At 36.8% G+C, this 22,097-nt stretch overlaps 1 protein-coding gene across 2 annotated transcripts in view; it reads left to right on the plus strand.

Annotated features, from left to right (window-relative positions):
• MYOM2 (myomesin 2) overlaps window positions 1–22,097 on the plus strand; it is a 79,731-nt gene that overhangs the window by 38,717 nt on the left and 18,917 nt on the right. For both annotated transcript variants that reach the window (XM_030037833.2, XM_030037835.2), the window contains 12 exons: window positions 2,176–2,350; window positions 3,734–3,855; window positions 5,709–5,896; window positions 9,028–9,154; window positions 13,515–13,693; window positions 13,863–13,977; window positions 14,568–14,724; window positions 14,829–14,935; window positions 16,969–17,013; window positions 17,477–17,613; window positions 20,788–20,932; window positions 21,042–21,101. In XM_030037833.2, the coding sequence (XP_029893693.1) occupies window positions 2,176–2,350; window positions 3,734–3,855; window positions 5,709–5,896; window positions 9,028–9,154; window positions 13,515–13,693; window positions 13,863–13,977; window positions 14,568–14,724; window positions 14,829–14,935; window positions 16,969–17,013; window positions 17,477–17,613; window positions 20,788–20,932; window positions 21,042–21,101 (1,557 nt within the window). The remainder of the gene's footprint in view (window positions 1–2,175; window positions 2,351–3,733; window positions 3,856–5,708; window positions 5,897–9,027; window positions 9,155–13,514; window positions 13,694–13,862; window positions 13,978–14,567; window positions 14,725–14,828; window positions 14,936–16,968; window positions 17,014–17,476; window positions 17,614–20,787; window positions 20,933–21,041; window positions 21,102–22,097) is intronic.

Here is a 22,097-nt window from a genome sequence, read left to right on the forward strand (position 1 = left end):
GGGGATGGCAGTCATTACACAGGAATTATGGGTAACTTTCTCTCTTGAGCAGAAACTAGAGGATGGATGGGGTATCCTAGGCCATCCAAAATGACACTTAATATTATGCAATTGAATTGAGTGTAAAAGAGTATTCAGTTTGAGATTAACGTCTAAATTTAGGTGTTTCCATGTAGGCATCTACAGATGCTATAGACGTCTCTGCTCTCACTGTGGCAACTGGAGCCTGGAGGATAAATTGGCTGATGTTGCCGTAAGTTGCCCCATGGCACGCAGCTATGGAGTGTCTACGTTGGGGTGAGATGAATCATTTTCAGGACTCTACCAACCACTGATCAGAGGCTCAGTTTAATTAGCCAAGCAGACATCTAGTACCTTTTCAAATACTTTCAGTTTGCCACTTCAGAGGGGTGCAGGTATTCAGTATCTCCTGAGTCATATCTGGCAGCTCCATGAAGAAGTCTCAAACACTCTAAAATGGCCCTAAATGAATTTGTTTGGGTAACTGAATTAAGCCCTAGCTCTTTGACTATAACTGCAGCTTAAGAACATGCACTTGTGTACAGTTACACATAAAGTCCTAAATATAGATACCTTTATCTCAAACTGAACCCATTTGATCTTACAGACTTACTGCATAAAGTACAATAGTGTATAAATATTATTTTTTATTTTGAGATTGAAAGACTAAATGAAAAAAATGCTGCCTTTCTTTTGTTATATGCTGCTTGTAGTTCCCCAAAGCATATCAATCTGAGGAAACTAAAACACCTTCAAGAGGCAAGTGCTGGATGCCTCTGTTAACCTACCATGAAAGGCTGAGACACTGCCTTAGTTCCTTACATTGTGAAAGCTCAGATAGAAATTTTATAGTGTACAGACTGTGTGTTGGCCCTTACTAAGGTTTTTTTCTGTTTACTTTGTGATGTTTCTGGGTTTATTTATGCACATTTAGGGTATTTAGACCAACATAAACCAACAGTGAACTTTCACTGCATGTAAAGTGAACTGCATACTATGCTACCTTGGGAGAACTGTAGTCAACAGATTAAAGGAAGCTTTATCCACTTCTGCTTGATGCTGCTGAGGTTATCCTGGACTATTGGTTCTAATTCTGGCTCCCTTAGTCTAGAGGGATGGGTGTAGAGGAGCTGGAGAGGTCCTCTGGATGGCAGCCAAGATGGCCAGGGGCCTCAAGGTTGTGACCAGTGAAGAGAGGTGAAGATAGCTGGGCTTGTTTAGTTTAGTGACTTACAAAGAGGATGGTGCTGAACTGCTCTCAGCAATGTCAGATGACGAAAAAAAAGAGGCAACAGCTATAAATTATAGCTTAGCAAATTCAGGTTGGACATACTCTCTTAGTGAAAAAGGTGCAAGAGTGCAATGCTGAAAGAGGTTGTTCAGGGAATCTGTGAAATCTCCATTGTCAGAAGTTTTCAAGACTCGGAAAAAACCGTGACTGACAATCCAGTTTAGTGTTGGTGATAATCCCACTCTCAGCAATATGTTGGGCTAGGTGATCCCCAGACATCCTTTCCAACCAACGTTCCTATGCTTCTGTGAAATCCTTCTAGCTAGGTTTGGCTAAACACTCAGCATTCAAACATATGCTTAAAGTTGTCCTAAAAAGCTGGCCTTTTCTGAATTGGGGTTGTCATTAGTTGCCTGGAAGGCAGTATTTCTTAATACTCATGATATCATACCTCTACAGTTTATGTGCATTTCCTACTGATGCAGTACTGCTACAGGGACATAAGCTATACATAAACCTCTTATTTGAGAGAGAACAGTTGAGAGAGAACTTCTGAGAGAGAACATTTTCATATCTGTGTGTCTTTATCCACACTGATACTTGAAAATATGTTCTCCTATAACTCACTCCTCAGAAAACCTATATAAAATCAGACAAGTATGGACCTTTGTAGCTTGGAGTAAGTTTACTCTAAGTAAACAAATAGAAAAATGAATATATTTGTACACACATATATAGAAGTATCCAGACTTATAGTGAAACAAATATACTAAAATATATGTCATATAGCAATATTAACATGGTAGGATAACTCACAGCGGTAGTGATTAAGTACGATAAAAGTATACAGTGTTGCATCTACCTCAGCTTACTTTTATTTTTGCGTATTTCATATTAGTATATGTTTTCTTTCTTTTTCTTAGTTGTTCCATCTGCACCTGGTCGGGTAGTGGCCACAAGGAATACCAAAACATCAGTTGTAGTTCAATGGGATAAACCAAAACATGAAGAGGATTTATATGGCTACTACATTGACTATTCTGTGGTGGGATCAAATCACTGGGAACCGAGTAACCATAAACCTATTAAATACAACAGGTATTGACAATACTTCTGTATTTTGGGGAGGTTTGAAAACTGTAGGATAGTTCTAAGCCAATTTACATGCTGAGCAATGGTGTTATCATGGAAGGTGAATGTTGAATGAATGGGAAGAAAAACGGCCTGCAGACTCTCAGAGCTAAGCTTTTCAGATTGCAGGACAGACCTCTGCTGCCTGTCCCCCCCCCCTCGCCCTTTGTTTTTTTCTCTCCAGAGAGAAGCATCTTTTGGCTGTTCCATGACTTTGAGTTATAAAAGCAGGTTCTAGAGACATGATTCTGTATGTCTTGGACATGAGTAAACATAAAATAAATGCCTTTCCTAAAGTCTGAACTATGTTATGGGGTAAACAGACCTGATGCATATGAGGAAGAGTATGAGAAGCAGAAGGAACTCAGAAGCTTTCCCATAGTCCATGGACATCAGGGCAAAAGGTCAGGCCACGTCTGCTATAAACATGGTGAGGAAAGTGCTTTGGCTGCCGACACTACTGTGCAGGAAATCCAAGTGTCCTGCCCCAGAAACATCAGGGCTCCCTGACCTGCTACAGCTAAGGGTAAAGGAGACTAGCCCATGTTTCTAGTTGCCTTGTCATGATGCTAGCCCTGTCTGTATTTCTGATGATTTCTTACTCCCTCCGGAAAATATCACACTTCATTGTGTGATTCTCCAAGTAATTTCCTTTGTGACAATCATGCTTACTTTTATTGGAATGTCTCACCAAATGCAGAGTTTAGGTGTGCAATTTATATTTTCTTATGGGTATATAACAAGCACATCATGTTGTTTAGTGTATTTTGTCAGTTATTAATTAATTTTGAGTGACTCTATTCTGCGGAATCCTTTGATCAAGTAGTCAAGGAATTTGATCAAAGAAAAAGTAGAGACTAATTCTTGGTCAAAGGGATTGGGACAACACAAAAATAAGAAAAAACATTTCATTTGTTCATGTGTGAACATATCCTACAATAGGATAGTTCTGACTATCTGCTACAATAATTACCTAGAACCTCAGATCAAAACTGAAAGCTATTTTTGATAGTGACTCTGAAAATATAGTGAAACATAAAGTCCCTTCCCAGAATAGATTAGAATTTAGCAAGCCAAAGTTCAGAGGGAATATATTATGTTTATCTGACTCTACCTGGTAGATCAGTACTAGCAATTTAATGAGTACTATGACTTTTGTTCCAGTGTCCCATCCAATTATATTGTACTACATTACGTCATTATATTACGGTTTCCCTCTTGGAAATATTTTCCTTTGTGAACCACTCATGAAGTTGAGCTTTCTGATCGTTGCCAAGATTTCATGTTACAGCACAGAATGGTTCCTATAAAATATATACTAATATGTGATGTTATTTTTTTTTAACCCAGGTTTGTTGTTCATGGTTTGGAAACTGGAGAGCAGTACATCTTCCGTGTGAAAGCTGTGAATGCTGTAGGATTCAGTGAAAACTCACAGGAGTCGGAGGCTATAACAGTACAGGCAGCCCTTAGTAAGTATGATTCTGTGCGAGTCAGCTTCTTGTTTCTTGAATGAGTTACATATTTTCAGCAATCAACTCCTTTAGTCTCATTTGCTATAAGGGTACATTTTGCAGCCATCAAGCACATCCCCTTAGTGATACTTATGCTCTGGCACGTGCTGTTCTAGAGAAAAGACATTGTTTAAAAAAAGTTATTCATAATGCCTGTTAGAAATACTGGGTCAGATTCACTATAATGACCATGTTGCCTTCTGCTCCTCAGCTGTAACAAAGAAACAAAATATTAAGTTAGACAAGTAGCTTCTGGGTGATTTGGAGTGGTGCAAATCAGTTTAGCACAGAATGTGCTCCATTTAGTAGAGTTTCAAGAAACTTTTTTACTATGTGTCTGAACCAAACAGAAAATTCCCTTTGGCTGCTCCGGGTTGGAGCACAATCTACCTCCTCTGGTACCCTGCAAACACAATTTCAGTGTAAGAACAATCCATTGTGCAATCTTCAATGGGAGTGATGCACACTGTGTGAAAGGCTGGGTAATTATTTAGAACAGAAAGTGCACGGATCTGGGCTACTATGGTCCAATTTTCATCTCTGCACAGTTTCAGTTTCATACTGAAAAATTTAAAATAGAACACCTTTTCTCCACCTGAATGGCCTCCACATCTTAGAGAAGACCACCAATAGGCATACTTGTCAGAAGTAATAATCTAAAAGATTTATAATTCAGAATGGCTATTAGAAGATAAATTTGGATGAGATGTTACTGACAAACTTACTTTATTTGATTTTTTTAGGACAAAGTGTGTCTCATATGGGTAGGTGGTGCATGGACACTTGTACATATATCACCCCTATGTCGTAAATATACTTGCACCTTTTATTTTGTCACTGTGTGTTTCAAAGATGTGGGTTGCATGGGGTATGTCACCAAACACAGAGCACATGGATCTTACACACACTTACAGGATGTGGATGGCTTGTATCCATTTTGGCAGCCTTAACAGGAATTTAGCAGGACTATTTATAGGTGACTTACATTAGCATGGACAGAATTTTTCTGTAGTTTTGTTTTCAGAGCATTTATAGGAGTTTGCTATGATCATTCTTATTTGCCAAGAAGTGGTAATAATTGCAAAGGCCATGTTTTATGGCCTCTGAGTATGACAGCACATTTGAAAGAAAGAACAAAAGACCAGTTCTGCTGATTACTATCTGTTTTCATGCTGATCACTAGAACAGCTACAAGATCAGGGACAGTATTAAAGGCCTCTGCCAACGTATTCTTTCCTGAATGAGGTAAGTAAGTCACATTCTCTCAAGTTATGCTGGTAATTCAGCTGAAAAGATCAGATGAGCTTTAGGGGCAGGAGCTTAGCCTGTACTGACTGCAGCACAATAGGGTCAAGAAAGGGCTATCTCCAGGCAAACTTTCATGTACAGACGGCAAATACAAAGCTGTGCTTGCTAGAAAGGGTGTTTGCTAGTAGTAGGGGTGTAAAAAGCTCAGGAAAACAGTTTTCTTCATCTCTAGGAAGATGTTTGGGTGACATTTCTGCTTCTGCTACAGATGGGAGTAAACTCATGCAGGTAAACTCATGAAGGAAATGTCTCTTCTGCCTCAACATAGGTTAAGCCAGTGAATGTCTAAACATTTTCTATTTCTATTGTTTCAAAAGCTTCCACATTTATGTTTGGAGATAAAATTAATGTTGATTAGCAGCTTTATAACTACTTTGTTACCGATATGCAACTGCTAGCAGTATGCTGCAGAAAACAAAAGCAATACAAAAAGTGCTAAACAACTTCTACACTGCATTGTTTTAGACTCGGTCCTAACTCTCAGGTTGCTTATTTCCTTACAGCTTGTCCGTCATATCCTCATGGTATCACACTTCTCAACTGTGATGGTCATTCAATGACTCTTGGCTGGAAAGCACCGAAGTACAGTGGAGGTTCACCAATCCTCGGTTATTATATGGATAAAAGGGAAGCTAACCATCAAAACTGGCATGAAGTAAATTCTTCCCTTATTACCAAGACAATTTATACGGTTGGTACTTTTTAATCCTTATCCTTCTGGAGTTGTTTTGTACTATTTCTTTGCTTTTGGCAGAGTTCTACTTTGTTGCACAGAAATTCTTTAAATACTTACTACAAAAAACCCAGTCCCTTCCATTGTGCGTTTTGGAATGTAACAAGCCTAAAAACTGGGGTACAGCATCAGTGCCATCCCCTGCTATGAAATTCTAAGACCAATAAGGCCATTCAGATGAGGAAATTTTTGAGGAAAAAGGTGTGAAGCACATTTTTCACAAAGAACAAAATGAGCTATAAAATGCTTCATAAACTATATTCATTAATGAGCACTATATGTATCACCACTGTAATAACATGCAGAGAAAGGATGGAAGCATTTAGCAGGATAGATGACTGTGCTGTCTGTAGAACTGAAGACTTGTAAATGACATGGAGATGGGCTCAGGACAAATGTAACTGTCCCTGTTCTTACTCTCAAAATCTGCCTTCAGCTGGAAAGGGAAGTATATTAATAAACGTAGCATTATGCCTCATCACCTCCTTTCCAGAGAACCACAGAGATGATTTTAGTTTTGAAACAAATTACTTCTGGTTGCACTTACAATGTATTCAATGTTTCTTAAAAAAGGAAAATTTTGATGTGAACTTCCACGAGGAACGGTTAGGAAGATAGGATATAGCAAGTAATTAATCAATCTGATGCTTGTTAAGTTAAAAGTTAAACAATCAGATTTTATTCCCAAATTCTTCTTAAAATTATTTCCACAAGTCAGCAACTTTCCTATAAGCCTCAGGGCAGAAGTAAGTCTTTAGCAGATATTTGACACTAAAGTAGAAAATAATGCTGCAGATGAGCTCAGGAAGAATGTTTCATGCAGAGAAGGCAGCCGGCAATACTCAGGTGTATGTATGCTTGTGAGGGAGTTTATAACTGGCATCTCTGACATAACAGATGGATGTTGAGAAATAAAAAGGGTGGGTAAGATAGGCATGAAAGGGCAATACTAAGCAATGCTTTCCAGATATTTTCATTTTTTAATGCATTTGTAAACAAATGAATAATGTAAATTAAGGGAAACCATTCAGAGTTTAATTAATCGGATACTTAAGTCTCAGTCCTGACAGTAACTGTATTTGTGCCTGAAGGTGCATCTTCATACATTAGTTTGAGTGACTGGAATCTGAAATACTGATGGGAAATAACAGCAAGACAGCCTTTAGTAGCACAGAAGATTTTATGACGTGCTGCAAGTGGAGAAGGCCCTGAGATATACAGTACAGTATCGGGCAATCACTAAAGGTTTAACCCTCTCTGATTAAATAATTCTATGGGAACCCCACAAATATTCTTTCCCTTAAAAACCTGGGATCTCAAAACCATTTTTACAGGCTGAACTGTTATTCTTTCTTGTGAATCACACTATATAGCTCTCTATTTTCAGGAAATTCTGTCTAAATTGTATTAGTGCCTGACTTTCCCTAGTTGACATTGTTTGCGTTGGTCTTGTATTTGATGCTGCCCCATCATGTTTGTTACCATCCCATCGTATGCTTGTTACTATTTAAAAAGTCACATCAAAATAATTTTTTGTCTCACATCTTCCCAGAGAATATAGTTATAGTTTATTTATTGATGAAAATATGAAACTGTTCAGTATCTCCACTGGAAGTACAACTCTCAGCTGCCTCTTTCTCTTGAGACAGATGCTTAAATATAACTTTGGGAAAATTATGCAGAGGACCGAGGTGTAGAAGCCTTGTTTAGTGTATTTAGGTGTTCTGGAAGAAGAAGGATGGAAGAGGGCTGCTACCATGAGGCGCTCAGGGTGTCAAGAAGATTATGCCTTACAGCTTGTCTACCTTGACCTCAAAATCTGAGATGGTGATGTGGTGATTAGATAAGTCAGGGTTCATTTATCAGGGACATTTGCAGAGGTGTAGCATGGAGTCTGGTCATCTTATTTCCAGTGCTTACCTCCTCACTTTGTAATGGTAGGTAATATTAAGAGAAAGATGCGTACAAGCCAGAAAAAATTACCAAGAGAATCTTTCCCAGAGTTATATCAGCACACTGCGGAACGAATTGGATTGGCTTTTCCTTTAGTTTCCTGTTGTTTTCTTTTCTTCTCTGGTCAGTCCATTATGACCTCTTTAGACCAAAACACCATTTGAACTCTTACTTAAGTGAACGGCTTATGAATAACTATTTGTAAGTGATGCTGTTTCATTCATAAGCAAAGGTATTTCATGTTAGAACACTCACCCATAAGTATCTGCTAGTGGTTATTCATTGAGTGGGTTCCCTGGACATTTGCTCTAACATTTTACAGCCTCTCATGCCAATATATTGAGTGCTGTTATTCCTAGGATGATGTGGCATGGAAGTACAACATATATCTCTGCCGTGTGTTTGGTTTAAGAGTAAAATCTTCAAATTAGATCCTTCCAGTACTCCAGCACAGCAGTAAGGCCTGATAATTATTTAACCAAAGCTTATTGTCCTGGTTTCGGTTGGAATAAAGTTAATTTTCTTCCTAGTAGCTGATATAGTGCTGTGTTTTGGATCTAGGATGAGAAGGATGTTGATAACACACTGATGTTTTAGTTGCTGCTAAGCAACGTTTATACTAAGTCAAGGGGTTTTCAGCTTCTCATACTGCCCTGCCAGTGGAGGCTGGAGGGGCACAAGAAGTTGGGAGGGGACACAGCCAGGACAGCTGACCCAAATGAGCCAAGGGGATATTCCATACCATATGACATCATGCCCAGTATATAAACTGGGGGGAGTTGGCCAGGGGACACCGCAGCTCAGGGATTGGCTGAGCATTGTTCAGCGGGTGGTGAGCAATTGTATTGTGCATCGCTTGTTGTGTATATTCTATTATTATTATTGTTACTACCACTATTATTATTATTTTCCTTTCCTTTTCTGTCCTATTAAACTGTCTTTATCTCAACCTAAGTTTTACTTTTTTTATTTGGATTCTCTCCCCCATCCCACTGGGTGGGGGGCAGTGAGTGAGTGGCTGGATGGTGCTTAGTTGCCAGCTGGAGTTAAACCACAACAATTATTTTTAAGTATTTAATTTATTAAAAGAATATAAATCATAGCTTTTGATATGTTGAATTGTTTTCTCAAAAAAGGTAGAGGATTTGACAGAAGGTGCCTTCTATGAATTCAAAGTTGCTGCTGCAAATCTGATTGGAATAGGTGAACCTTCAGATCCCAGTGAGCATTTTAAGTGTAAAGCCTGGACTATGCCAGAACCTGGTAAGTCTATTAGTTCCTCAAGAACTTCACTTCAATATCAACTCCTTAAAACACAGTCAGTGTAATGTTCCAACCAAACTCTGCTGGATGTCTTTTGGTTACTTTCTGCCATATTCCCTGTTGAGATTGCCATTGCTTCTGAGATCTCCTAGTAAAAGCTACCTCCACATCCCGACTGATGACATGGAATGTCCTGGGAAGTGGGTGACCTTTACTTAGCTTGCTGAGTGTCTCCTTCTTTCACTGCCCACATCAGCTCCGAGCAGGAAGGCTTCAGCCTTCAGACTATCAGCTCTTCACCCTCGGTCCTACAAGCTCCACTTCACCCTCAGCACCTGTACGACATATAGGCATCTCTGCACCATAATTGCAGTCTACTAAGAATATTCCTGGAGTTTTAGACTCCAAAACTATAGTTTTCTGCTCATAAATAAGACACAACAGGGGCCTGTTTCTTGACATAGAGGCAAGTAACACCGTGTAGCTCACACTTTACAGCTAAAGTCTCCCAGTCTCAACTAGTATGCCCTTATTCATATGTTTCCCCTAGATTCCCCTAGAACCTAGGTGTCACCTGAGAGATTAGTATTAGCCAGGTGTTAGGACAAATGTGCTAACGAACATACAGTAGGAATGACTGCGTGCTAGTACTTAAACCTGTGTTTAGGTTGTCTGTAATTTAGCAGTGTAGATGCAGCTGAAGACTGTTAATTGCAATGCTAACTGTAGAAAATGTTAAATAAGAAGTATTGTGAATTCAGGACCCACAGCAAAATAAAGGTAAACTTTAGCCTACCTCATGTGAGCATATGAATTTGTGCCTAAATGTTAGACATCTAGGGAATTGGTTCCCCTCAGTAATGCTCGAGTTCTGTAAATAAACTATGAAAGGGTTTTTGAAGGCCCATTCTGCTTATTTTATACTGCCCTCGCTCATACCAAGCAACACTTTTGCTGCAGCTATTTCTGATGTCTGGTACTGATTTGCCTAAACAAAGCGTGTCACAGTACAGCCCGTAACAGAAACACAGGCACCTACCACTTTAATATATTTCTACCTTCTTTTCCCCAAAATGCTGTAAAATACTGCTGTGTTGTTAAATCAAGTTCTATTTATGACATTGAGCTTTGGTATGCAATTAAGGATACATTCTAACACTTGTTTATGTCATCAGGAGCTGTCTGACACCTACACACATCTGTTTCATGCACAAATGTTCATGCAGTTATGTTCTCAGTAAAGAAAAAAAAAAATCCAACCCCTCAATCTGGTTTTGTAAAACTATTGGAATTTTCGGTGATTTCAAAAAGGCATAATTAGCATAAGGCAGCAGGAAAATTTCAGTTTTCTTTTCTATGCTATATGAAAAAAGTAATTCTTGCCTGGAACAAGAAACAATTTGGTAAGATTGTGGAATCATTTGCTAGGAAAGACTCTCAAATGTCATCTAATTCAACTTCTAGCCCACATGCAGGATCAGCTATACCTATCTTGTTGACAGAGGCTTGTGTAATCTATCCTTAAAGACTTCTACCTATGAAAAAGTCCAGGTTCTTTGGACAGGATCTGTTCCTAATCTTACTATGCTTACAGATTAAAAGTTTTTCTAATATTCCTGGATCTTTCTTCCTGCAATTTAAGCCTGTTTGCTTCTTGTCCTGTCCTCCAAGGACATGAAGAAGAGTTTATTCTTTTCCTCTTTGCAACAGCTTTTCTATGTGTTTAAAGACTTTATCAGACCCCTAGCTTTCCACTTAAGTTAACAAAAACCAGTTAATGCAACCTTCCCCATAAATCATGTGTTCCCTATCTCTAAATAAATAAAGTTTTGCTATTCTTTGAACTTTTTCTAGTTGGTTCATATCTTTCTTGAATGGCAGGGTGCAAACTGAAGACATTTCAAATAAAGATTTTTCAGTGCTGATCAGAGAAATGGTAACTCCACACCACCTACAACTATTTGCCTGCTTACAAATCCCCTTTTATTTGTCTTTTTTAAAAAAATTACACTGTTATGCTAGGTTCCAAGTTTACTTCTTTTTAATGCCCAGATTCTTTTCTGCAAAACTGCTTGCCAGAGAGTTGTTCTCTGTGTTTTCTAACTAAATTCTTCTGAGTTCATAAGTCTTACCTTCTGGATTTAATGACATGGCAAAGCTGTGAATAACAAAACGTTTAATCTCCTGACCTTAATTCCCTTTGTGTTAATTACATTTTCTTATATCTTGTAATATTTAGTATAAATGCATCATCCGTGGAACAATTATTTTCCTTAGAGAAAGGATCTGTGATTTATACTCTACAGTGTTTTCAAAACATCAGTGAAATTGCCTAGTGTGTAAACAAGTGAAGATTATCCTTCATTTTAAATGATATATAAAGAAATAAAATAAAAGGCACTTTCAGGAAATGAAGAGAGTGAAATTTCCATTTTCATAATGAAGAATCTGACCTTTCTACTCCTTGGCTGATTACATTGTTCTCATTATGAAAATACTTGAACAGAGAGTATTGCATTCTTCCTGCTTAAAAAAACCCACCACAAACAAACAACCTCCTCATCCCCTCCCAAATTGCCAAACCTATTGAAATATTTCACAAGCTTTTTTTAGAATACGTTTTTAAACAATGTCTTAGCAATAATGAAAAGAAATAATTGAGATTTAAGACTGGAGAAAGAGGCCAACCCTCTTCCCTGACTTGCTGAAGATACTGAAGACTAATGTAATGTGACTGCAGTATACTCCCAGTGTCAACGAAATATTCTTCCACCTTTTGATATGGAAGGGAGGTTTCCTTAGAAAGGCCAAAAAACCCTTGCAGGATTTCCAGCATGAGTGATGGATTCCTTGCCCAGAACCCATAATTATTTCATCTTTCTGCAGAACTCTACTCTTAGGTATCTCTGTGAGCCTCTGTGAGTTAGCAATGATAGCTAATAAATTATTTTACATGACTTCAAAAAAAATGAAACATCTGGGGTCTCAGAATCCTCAGAATAGAATATACTTCATTACACATTTTTTCTACTGTCTAGATTTCTAGCATGTGCATCTGCCAGTGGAATTTTAATTATCTGTGGGTATGTAGACATTTAGGTTGCGATTTTTAAAGACTCCTGAGAGAAGACTTTAGGCTCCTTGAAAATTGCAGTCTTTCTATGAGAAATCTAGTATTTATCCTCACAAGGTCTGCAACAGGTACTTATATGTTTCTTTTCTGAAATGTGCTTATCCACTATGGAGAAACACTTTTCTACTGTTTTGTGCTGTATATTTGCTGAGTATCATCCCTTCATGTTCATTCATTACTCATTAACATCATGTGGGCTGGAATGGCAATCAGGTTTATTTGTAAGGTTTTTCTACTCTTCTTTATTTTAAATGGTGAGATGTGTTGTAGGGAAAAGTAATATCTTAAATTAGGCCAAACTGACAGCACTGAGAAAATCCCTAAGTCTCAGGTACTTTCAGGTTTCCTTACTCTAAATTTAAAGCACAAAAAGGAAGCTTCCAGCTACATAATTTTGCTAAATATCAGTATTCTGTCATGGGTGTTTTCAGCATGGTAGGAAACTGTTACAATTATGCTTTATAGTCTACTAGTATAAATAAATATTAAGAGTATAGTAAAAAATAAATGCTACAAGTTAAACTGAATGACACCAGAACAGTTAAGTGAAGGAGAAGGAAAGTATAGTAGGGAGAACATAACTGGATAGCTGCAAAGGTATGAACTCTCACTTATTCATAGAGCAGCAGGATGTTTTTGGTGTAAATAGTTCTCCTAACAGATATCCTCTTAAGAAGTTCTTCTTGGCTACCGTTTTCCACATCACAATGAAAAATTCTTCTGTCAGGGAACAAGAAACCTGATCCAAAGTCCACTGGTACCAGTGGTTTTGGATTAGTCTGATGGATCGTGGTTCATGTATACCAACAAAAAATAAAAATCCTGGTGCTAAGTTATGAACCTGAGTCAGGCTCAGTGAAGCAGATTTGATGTAGGACTGGTGAATTAAATAATAGACAAGATTATTGTTGCTTGTTGGAAAATTTTAAACTGCATGGATTTTCCACATGAATAACTTTTCCTTAAAATGAAGTTACTGAGATCTAGCTAAGAATGTATGTTTCAGAATACTAACGTCACTCACTGCATAAAGCAGGTATTGCTGTATGCAGCCATGAGGGGAAAACAACCAAAATACCACATATACCAGGTTTATTGTAGAGGATGAGATTTTTGAAAGCAAACACAGTCAAAACAAAATTAAAGTGGTGCATTTCAGCCTCTACAGGGCCAATTTGCAAAACTGTATTATATTGAAGTGAACTTCCAATATTTGAAATATTTTAGGTCCTGCCTATGATCTCACGATTTGTGAAGTTAGAAATACATCACTGGTTCTTCTGTGGAAAGCTCCCGTGTATGAAGGCAAAAGCCCTATTACTGGGTATTTAGTGGACTATAAGGAAGTAGATACAGAAGACTGGATCACTGCTAATGACAAACCTACTTCAAAGCGCTATTTTAAGGTAACATTTTCATCATTTAGTGTTAATTCAAAACTGAGTTCTAAAAACATCTGATTGAGTACAACAAAGATGTGTATTTGAATTTGGGCTTCTGCTAATATCTTCATATAAGTAAACAAAAGACTTTAGATTGTTTTTTAATTTGGCTTTGCTCTTCATCTTGTTCAAGGTCACTGATTTACATGAGGGTCATACCTATGTTTTCAAAGTTCGTGCAGTGAATGATGCTGGGGTAGGCAAGTCATCTGAGATATCTGAACCAGTGCTTGTCGAGGCACGGCCAGGTAATGAACTGTTTTACCTCCTCTGCTTCTAAAATACTGAAATACTTAGAAGTGAATTTAATCAATCTGGTTCGATACTGTAGCACAGGTAAGTATTTCAAGAGTTAAGAAGCTCTTAGCCTTAAAACTTAAAGAAAAAGTCATGTGGATACAGAGGGACTGTCAAGAATTTTTGCTTTACTTACTGCAGGAAATATTTGATAATCAGTTATTTCAGTTTTTATTCTCATAAACAAAAGTGCTACTTGCTGTGAGTGAAAAGAAGTATGACAACACATTAATGCTTCAAGAGTGATAAAAATTAATTTACTTAAACTGTTCATATATTCTCACATTCAGTTTCATTTTATAGATTTGTTTCTTAATAAGAATTTATTGTTTTTAGTATTCCTTTTTTTTGTGTAGAGTAAGAATCTTGCCAGTATGTGTTGCTGAGTCAGCATATGACATAAACACGCTTCAAGATCTGCAAGAAAGATCAGTATCTGTTAGTGAAGATGGACAAAATTTGCATGGGCTTTAGTAATTTCTGAATTGCAGCTCAAAAGAAAAATGCAGCCTTGACATTTGTGTTGATTGCTATTTTGCAGGAACAAAAGAAATCTTTTCAGGTGTGGATGATGAGGGTAATATTTACCTGGCTTTTGAGTGCAAAGAAGCTACAGATGCATCTCATTTTGCGTGGGGTAAATCATATGAGGAGATTGATGATTCTGATAAGTTTAAGATTGAAACAAAAGGAAATCAGTAAGTCATGCCAGTCTATCAAATTATTAGAAGTTTGTCCTGTTAAAAATCTCAATGTCATGAGAAACCCTGCTAATTATATCCTTCTTTATTGATGATTTTAGTTCTAAGCTGTACTTCAAAAATCCTGATAAATCAGACTTGGGAACTTACTCTATCTCAGTTAGTGACACAGATGGGGTTTCATCCAGCTTCGTAATGGATGATGAAGGTAAGGTCATTACCATCTTAAGTCTTTCTTCATTTTATCACCTCAACTGCACTAAAAATTGTCCAAGAAAAAAAAAGAACTCCACAACTCTCACATTCTTTCCTATGCATTAAGGAAAAACAAAAAAGGCTGCACAACAGGCTTTGTGTGATTACATATTTTTCTGATTATCACAATAATGAAAGTTTGGATAACTTAAGGAAATATTTTCTTTAAAAAAAAAGATAAAGAATATGACCAATTAGAATTGTTTTCTTTATGCTGGGACTATAATACTGTTCGCAAATACCTGTTACACTGTCAGTTAAAAGTCTAAAAGTGTTGCTTTTTTCACTGTGTTGTGAATCTATTTCTCTTGTATTTGAGTTTTGCTGTGCTTTGACTTCATAGCCTTTCACATCTTATAATAACTGGTTTTCTGTTAGCTGTAAAGCTACTATCAATCAGATCTGTGCTTACCAAAGAGCCTAATATAGAGACAGACCTTGAGGCTCCAGATACAGTTTCATACAACTGAGCTGCAGAGAATTAGTAAGAAGAATGTGAGAAAAATGTTGTTGCTTTAACTAGATCTGAATACATAGGGTTAAATTATCTTTTGGCTTAAATTTAGATTAGTTTTGCTTTATTTCATTGTAGGTATTTTGTTTCATTGGAGTTGCAATGAATTTGCTTCAGTCTGACTTTGGTTTAGCATGAGAGGTGCTGAGGTGAAAGGCAAAGCGGGGGGGACTTTGCTATTTTTAAATAGCACAAAAATTATTTTGGTGCTTTCCCAGTCCACAGGCTGTGATTGCTATGCCCAGTTCCTTAAGCATGAAAATCCCTCTACTTACCTTCTAAGTCATTTAAGGAGAGGAGATGAGACTGTGAGTCTGATAGTAGGCAGGACTTTTATCACAGTACGAAACACGTCAAACCTCCCATTCAAAGTAGGTGTTGAGAAGAAATCCATGTGCAGACACAAAAAACATCGTTCTCCAGGACATGGACCACTTATGTGGACTCTTAGTCATTACCAATATCTGCTTCTTCTAGGAAAGCTAAACTTGTAATATTTTTAATTTTCCAATGAATACTGTAGGAAAAGACAGATATGGATTTGCTCATGACAACTTCCCTTTGGCTTAGTTGTAAGGCATCAATCTGAAAGCTGTCTGTAGGTCTTGTCACCATCAGTCCTACCTTTGGAGGTTATTTTATAGAAGACCACTAAAGGTGTTTCCCATCCCACACTTAGCCCATGTCTTCCCTGGTCATATATGTCACTCAAAATTACATTTTTATTTGTACTGGATCTATGAGCAAGTGTTAGATTTTGCATCTCTACACTGAAAACCATTATTTCACTGCCCATTTACTTCCTCAAATGCTATAAATTCTCCTGTAATTTTGCTAAATCCTCAACCATGTCATAAATGCTTGCTAATTTCCTCTGGTCTTTACATTATCTGTAAAGTTGGAATTGGCAGTAATGTTAATCTTCCAAATCTTTATTAGTAATGAATATGATAAATAGGGTTAGTATGAAAATCTAACAAAGTGCTTTCTAGACTCTTGCGCAGCCTTCATGAGGATTTAGTGCATTAAATAGGACTTTCTGTACCTTTTTCAGACTAACCTGCCCTCAATCTTGTTTCCTGCCACAGTAAAACAAGCTTTTCAGGTACAGTGTCGGAAAGGAAGTCAGCACATAAAGGAACCTCAAACACTATTTAGAAGCTATTGTCTCCCATCTTTCATTTAAATCCCATAGAGAGTTTAAAATAGGTTTCGTTCTTTCTTTGGATTTTTGCATAAGTGAGTGTGTATGAAAATGCACAAAATAGAAACACTCACTAAATCCATGTATCAGAATTTTAAGTTTCTCAAATGTTATTTTTTAGTCATCACTTTCTGAAGAGGGTTAGGTATTTCACATATAAGACTTAAGGAGATTATCTGCTGATGCTGATATGTACCTTCTTTGACACTTGTTTTCTGACTGTATTTTTCAGAATAAATTAAAACATGACTCTTTTTCTTAATTTCAGAGTTTGAACGTTTGTTGGCATTAAGCAATGAAATAAAGAATCCAAGTAAGTTGAAGATCTGAATCTATTTGATACTTCTAGAAGAAATATAATTACATACAAATGACTGGAGTTCCAAAAAGGTTCTTCCTGAGACAAGGGCAGGCTCATTTTCATGGAACAACCTGCTTCCTTATCTTTCCGTTCAATTAGAAGAATATCAGTTTGCATTGAATAAAATCATCATTGCCTAAACTTCTTTTGAAGTTTAACTTTGACAATAAACTATAGGTTGCTACTAGCCAATTCCTTAAGCATTGTGCAAACTGTAAGGTGTAAATTCTTTTTTCCCTTCGAGAAATTAATTTAAAAATCAGCCGAAGACTGCATTAGATGTCTTTTCCCTGCATAAAGTTTATTCTATATCCAGCATTCCATAAATAATAGGGAGATACTAATATTTTACAATAGTCCTTTTTCTCACAAGGTTTCATATATTATTGACTTTTGATTGCTTTTCTTGCTACAGCAATACCTCTGAAATCAGAATTAGCTTATGAGGTTCTTGACAAAGGAGAAGTTCGTTTCTGGATTCAGGCTGAAAGTTTATCACCAAATTCTACCTTCAGATTTGTTATTAATGATAAAGAAGTTGAAAACAGTGATGTAAGTACATATGAAATACTATATATATGTGATTTTCTTTAGTAAACTTTTATGTATTAATAGGTATACTATTTTTATAGTTGCTTAAAAACATGTTATTAAAGTCTGATAATAACTGAAAGGAATGCCAATCTTTAACTTGAATCTTTTTTGCAGTATAGAATTCCTGTTGCAGAGTGAGCCTATTCATACCAAAAAAGGAGAGCAAAGTTTAACGCTCAGAAGTTCGTATTCATTTTGGGTAGCTAGACAACCAACAGGCAAAGAGAAGGAGAAATTAGACACAGACCACTATTAAACACATCTGATGAAAAGTAGTGCACAAATATTTTAGTAAAATAGCTCAAGACAAAAAAGCTGGTTCAAGTACAGTTTTGGACTCCAAACCAGCAAGACCCTCTGAGGCTACTACTACTAGTTTTACATATAATGTGGGAGGCACTTGACAATGCAACAGTAGTCATAGATATAAAACTTTTAGATGGTGTCACATTCTATTTATTTTTTTTTTTAGATTTTGGCCTAGGTAGTAAATGGGCATTGAATGGCTACATGGAGATGAAAGGACAGGCCACCAGCTTAATGCATTTTTATAGCTCTAGGAAGACCTTTCATAGAAAGAGAAACAAAAAAGTGGTCAGATGGGGCTGGGAAGAAAGCAAGGTCATGCCTTTGCAGGGCTGGAGTACAGTTCATCTACTGGGAATAAAGTATAGCACTGGACATATCTTTTCCTGTGAGGAATCTACCTCCAGTGCACCTGTTTGAAAGGTTTAGTTTATTCCTGAGGATGCAAAGCCTGGTTTTGGCTAGAGAAGCTTATCAGCATTTTTATACCATAGAAAAGCAAAAAGCGTTTACTTTAATTACGTATTGACAAGCAGAAGAAGTGTTTCTGAGTAAAATACTTTTCTGTTTTTCTTAAAGAAGTAATAAACTATAGCACTGAAAACCTGAATATTAGTGACTAGGATGTATTGAAATGACAATATTCTGTCTTGGCAACGTTAGTGGAACAGAATGAGCTATTTTTAGTTTGCGTATGTTTTGGAAGTGTTGGCATCAGAGAGAGTCTTGAAGTGGAGCTGCATTATTTCACCTCTTTAATTAGTAACCCACAGGTGACATTTACGTTTGGAGACTGATGATATTTTTGTGGAAAGTCACGTAAAAGCCTAGTATTTATGGTGCCCATAAAATCATTGAACTTCATCTTGCTGCATAATGGCAATAGTTAGAAGCCTAATTACACTCTAAAACCTGCCTGGAGACTGGGCTACAGTCACTGAACATGTTCAATAGACCGTTATGCTGGTGAATTGTAGTCTGATTCTTGACATTGGCTGAAGTGATAAATTTTTCCTTCTAGGTCCTAAAAGGGAGCGGTTTCAGTAAAATTTCAAAATAATCTGAGAATGGCATGAGCTGGGCCTCATTTAATCAGCTGTCATTTTAATCTTTTAATATTTTTTTCTTTTACCCGAAAGCAAGAAATAAAAAATAATTCTAGAAGTATGATAAATGATCAGATTAAAACTTACATCTTGCTCTTCTTTTTCTGCTTCTGGCAAATTTCAATTTAACACTCTCCCTGAGAACTCATGAAATGAATGCAAGTGTTGTCCTTGACCTCTGTGGGCAAGAGACTGTAAGCGAGAATTTGAATTTGCACTTTTTGATAGTTTGGTGAAGTTTATAACTTCTCTTTTTAACCTACCTAGCCTATCCCCTCAACTCTTACAGATGAACTCTTACATAAGTAATTTTTCTACTTAATTTCCTGATTAATAAAAACTTGTCTTATTCTTTGACATTTTATCCTTCTTTGAACTATATATGGGAAAGCACATATCCAAATTATATGAGCATTTTCTCCTGTTATTTTATATAAATGTTATACCTCAGTCCCTTCCCTCTAAGAAATTTATTTAATAAATTGTTCTCCTAATCAATCTGTTGGCTACTGCTTTGTTAATTCCATTATCTTTTCTCTTTCTTCATTCTTCAGTTACCCCATTAAGATTTAAACTAGTAATATTTGTACATTTGAAAGTACCAGTAATGAATACTAAACATCTTGGCTATGTCTACACTATTATTCCAGGCTTGTTTTCCATACAACAGTGAATCTGTTCTTGAGGCTGGCCAGGAGGTGTCCCTCAAAGCTGAAGCAGATGTATCTGTAGGGTCATTCCTACTAATTTTGGATCAGTACTTAAAGGTTCTTCCACTTAAGGAAATAGTCCCAGAGAGTTTAATAAGTGGTATTTTTACTAGCTTTTTCCCCTTCCTTCTTTTTCCCCTTTCCTAAACTTAATCTACCTGTGGCTTTAGGTAGGCTTTAGTTTTGGAGTCAAATAAAAAGGTTAATCAAAACATTCTGTTTATAAGGCATCTTGTCTCCTTTTAAGAGTAACAGTTTACTGCATAGAACTCCTTCTAGATGGTGACATTTACTTTTCTGTCCCATCATGAATGGAACAGTTAATGTGTAACATCCTCGGCCACATTGGTTGCCTAAAAGTATTAATCAGGTAACTTCTGTGGATTATTTTTACTTTGCTTTCAGAATTTATTAGTTGAGAGTCAAACAACATCACTGTTAGTGAGACACACAGTCCTCATGGTTGTTACTCACTGAATGAAAGAGGGTATTACTTAGTAAGAGGTGGTTGTATCTAAAATAGTACCTGCAAATTCAGAACACATATTTTTCAAGTATTGTCTAATATATGCTTGCATTTTTCTGTTTCCTTGATGATGCGTGCCAATAATTTATCTTTCTGGAATATTTAATAGAATGCAAACACAAAAAGGACACAAACAGTGAAAAGCAGACTAGCAAAACCCCTTGCTGCACTGGAAGCTGTAATGCAGCTAAAGGCTGGCTGTGTAGGCTCTTCTTCAAACATGCATGGTGCCATAAACTATTATTTTTAAATCCAAACCAGCTGTATTATGATGACTCGAGGATTCCAAATGCAGCTGCGCACAGAGGTTTCTGTCACCACTGGGATCTGGTACCACAGTAAATACAAGCACAGCCCTGTTTCCATAGTTTACAATTAAAAGGACATGTGAAAATTGAGCGTGGAGGCAGGGTTATAAAACATGATTAATTCAATAGGGAAACATAAGTAATTTACACTATGCTAAAGTTATTGTTTATTTCAGAGGCATAAAATAAATTGTGACCGTTCAAATGGCATTATAGAAATGGTGATGGACCGATTTACAATTGACAATGAAGGTACCTACACAGTACAGATTCAAGATGGAAAGGCCAAGAACCAGTCTTCATTAGTTCTCATTGGAGATGGTATGTTCACTGAAACATTGAAACTTTGACTCTGATGAAGAAATTAATTTCAGTTATTCTTGGAGTAATTTTGTGACTAACTCATTTTTCATTCACTTCTAAAATTTAGCATTCAAGGCAGTATTGGCTGAGTCTGAGCTCCAGCGAAAGGAATTTCTCAGGAAGCAAGGTATGACAGAGTAGACTGGTGATTTTAGGCCCAGTTTGCAGCTAATGACGCATCCCTGGTGAATACTAAGTGCTTCCAACTTCTGTTGATTTCATTAGAAGATGAGTATATTGCAGAGTTTGAGAAGACACTGAACCCTTGGTGGATCTTATTTTCCAGCATTGTGATATGATACATGCAGGTTGTGACAGAACTTTCACTAAGAAATAAAGTGGGAGTCCCTACAAGAGGTTATCTGCTCAATATTCATGAGAAGTGTGCCTACTGTAGGCTCTCATCCAACAAAACTTTTCAGCACATTTATTTTTAAGCATACAAATTGTCCCTTCAATATAATTGACAGAAGAGTTGACAGCATAGCATCAGACAAGGAAGATTAAAAACCAGATCCTGTGGTTTCTGTCCAGGCAAAATTCCAGGAACTAAATGTATATTTGTTGCATAGTTGCTATACAGTTACAGAGTTTGTTATATACTTGCTATCAATATTGGTTGCAGCTGAAAGTGAGAGTTACTATTGGATACCTAATTCAGAATTCTATCACTGTGAAATGCTTAAAAAATTGAGTCTGAGCTCTAGTTTGTAATTTTCGGTTGGCAAGCACATGGCTTTTAGGATGAAAGTAATAATAATAATTAAAAGCATTTATTCTAAATAGCTTAGGTAAAATTCTCTACATAAGCAATGTAATTCGATTATTTTCTATTTTGGGGGGGGGGGTGTATTTTTTTTTTAAATAGATTTAGGAAGGAAATTATACCACTTACAGAATAAACTCACAAGATCTTCAGTTCTCAGTGACTTAAGTGAAAATCTGGGACTTTACTGCCTTCCAGGTCTGGATATTGCAGTTATGGGCCCTGACCCTGCAGACACTAAAACATATAACTTTACTGACATGAGTAACCACAATAATTTTAAAAAGGCGATGCATGTCAGTAAATTTACTTAAGGATATATATATATACTTGCAGAATTGGAGCCTCAGTGGGGAA

Source organism: Aquila chrysaetos, chromosome 15, assembly GCF_900496995.4.
Source record: "Aquila chrysaetos chrysaetos chromosome 15, bAquChr1.4, whole genome shotgun sequence".
NCBI classification, from domain to species: Eukaryota; Metazoa; Chordata; class Aves; order Accipitriformes; family Accipitridae; genus Aquila; species Aquila chrysaetos.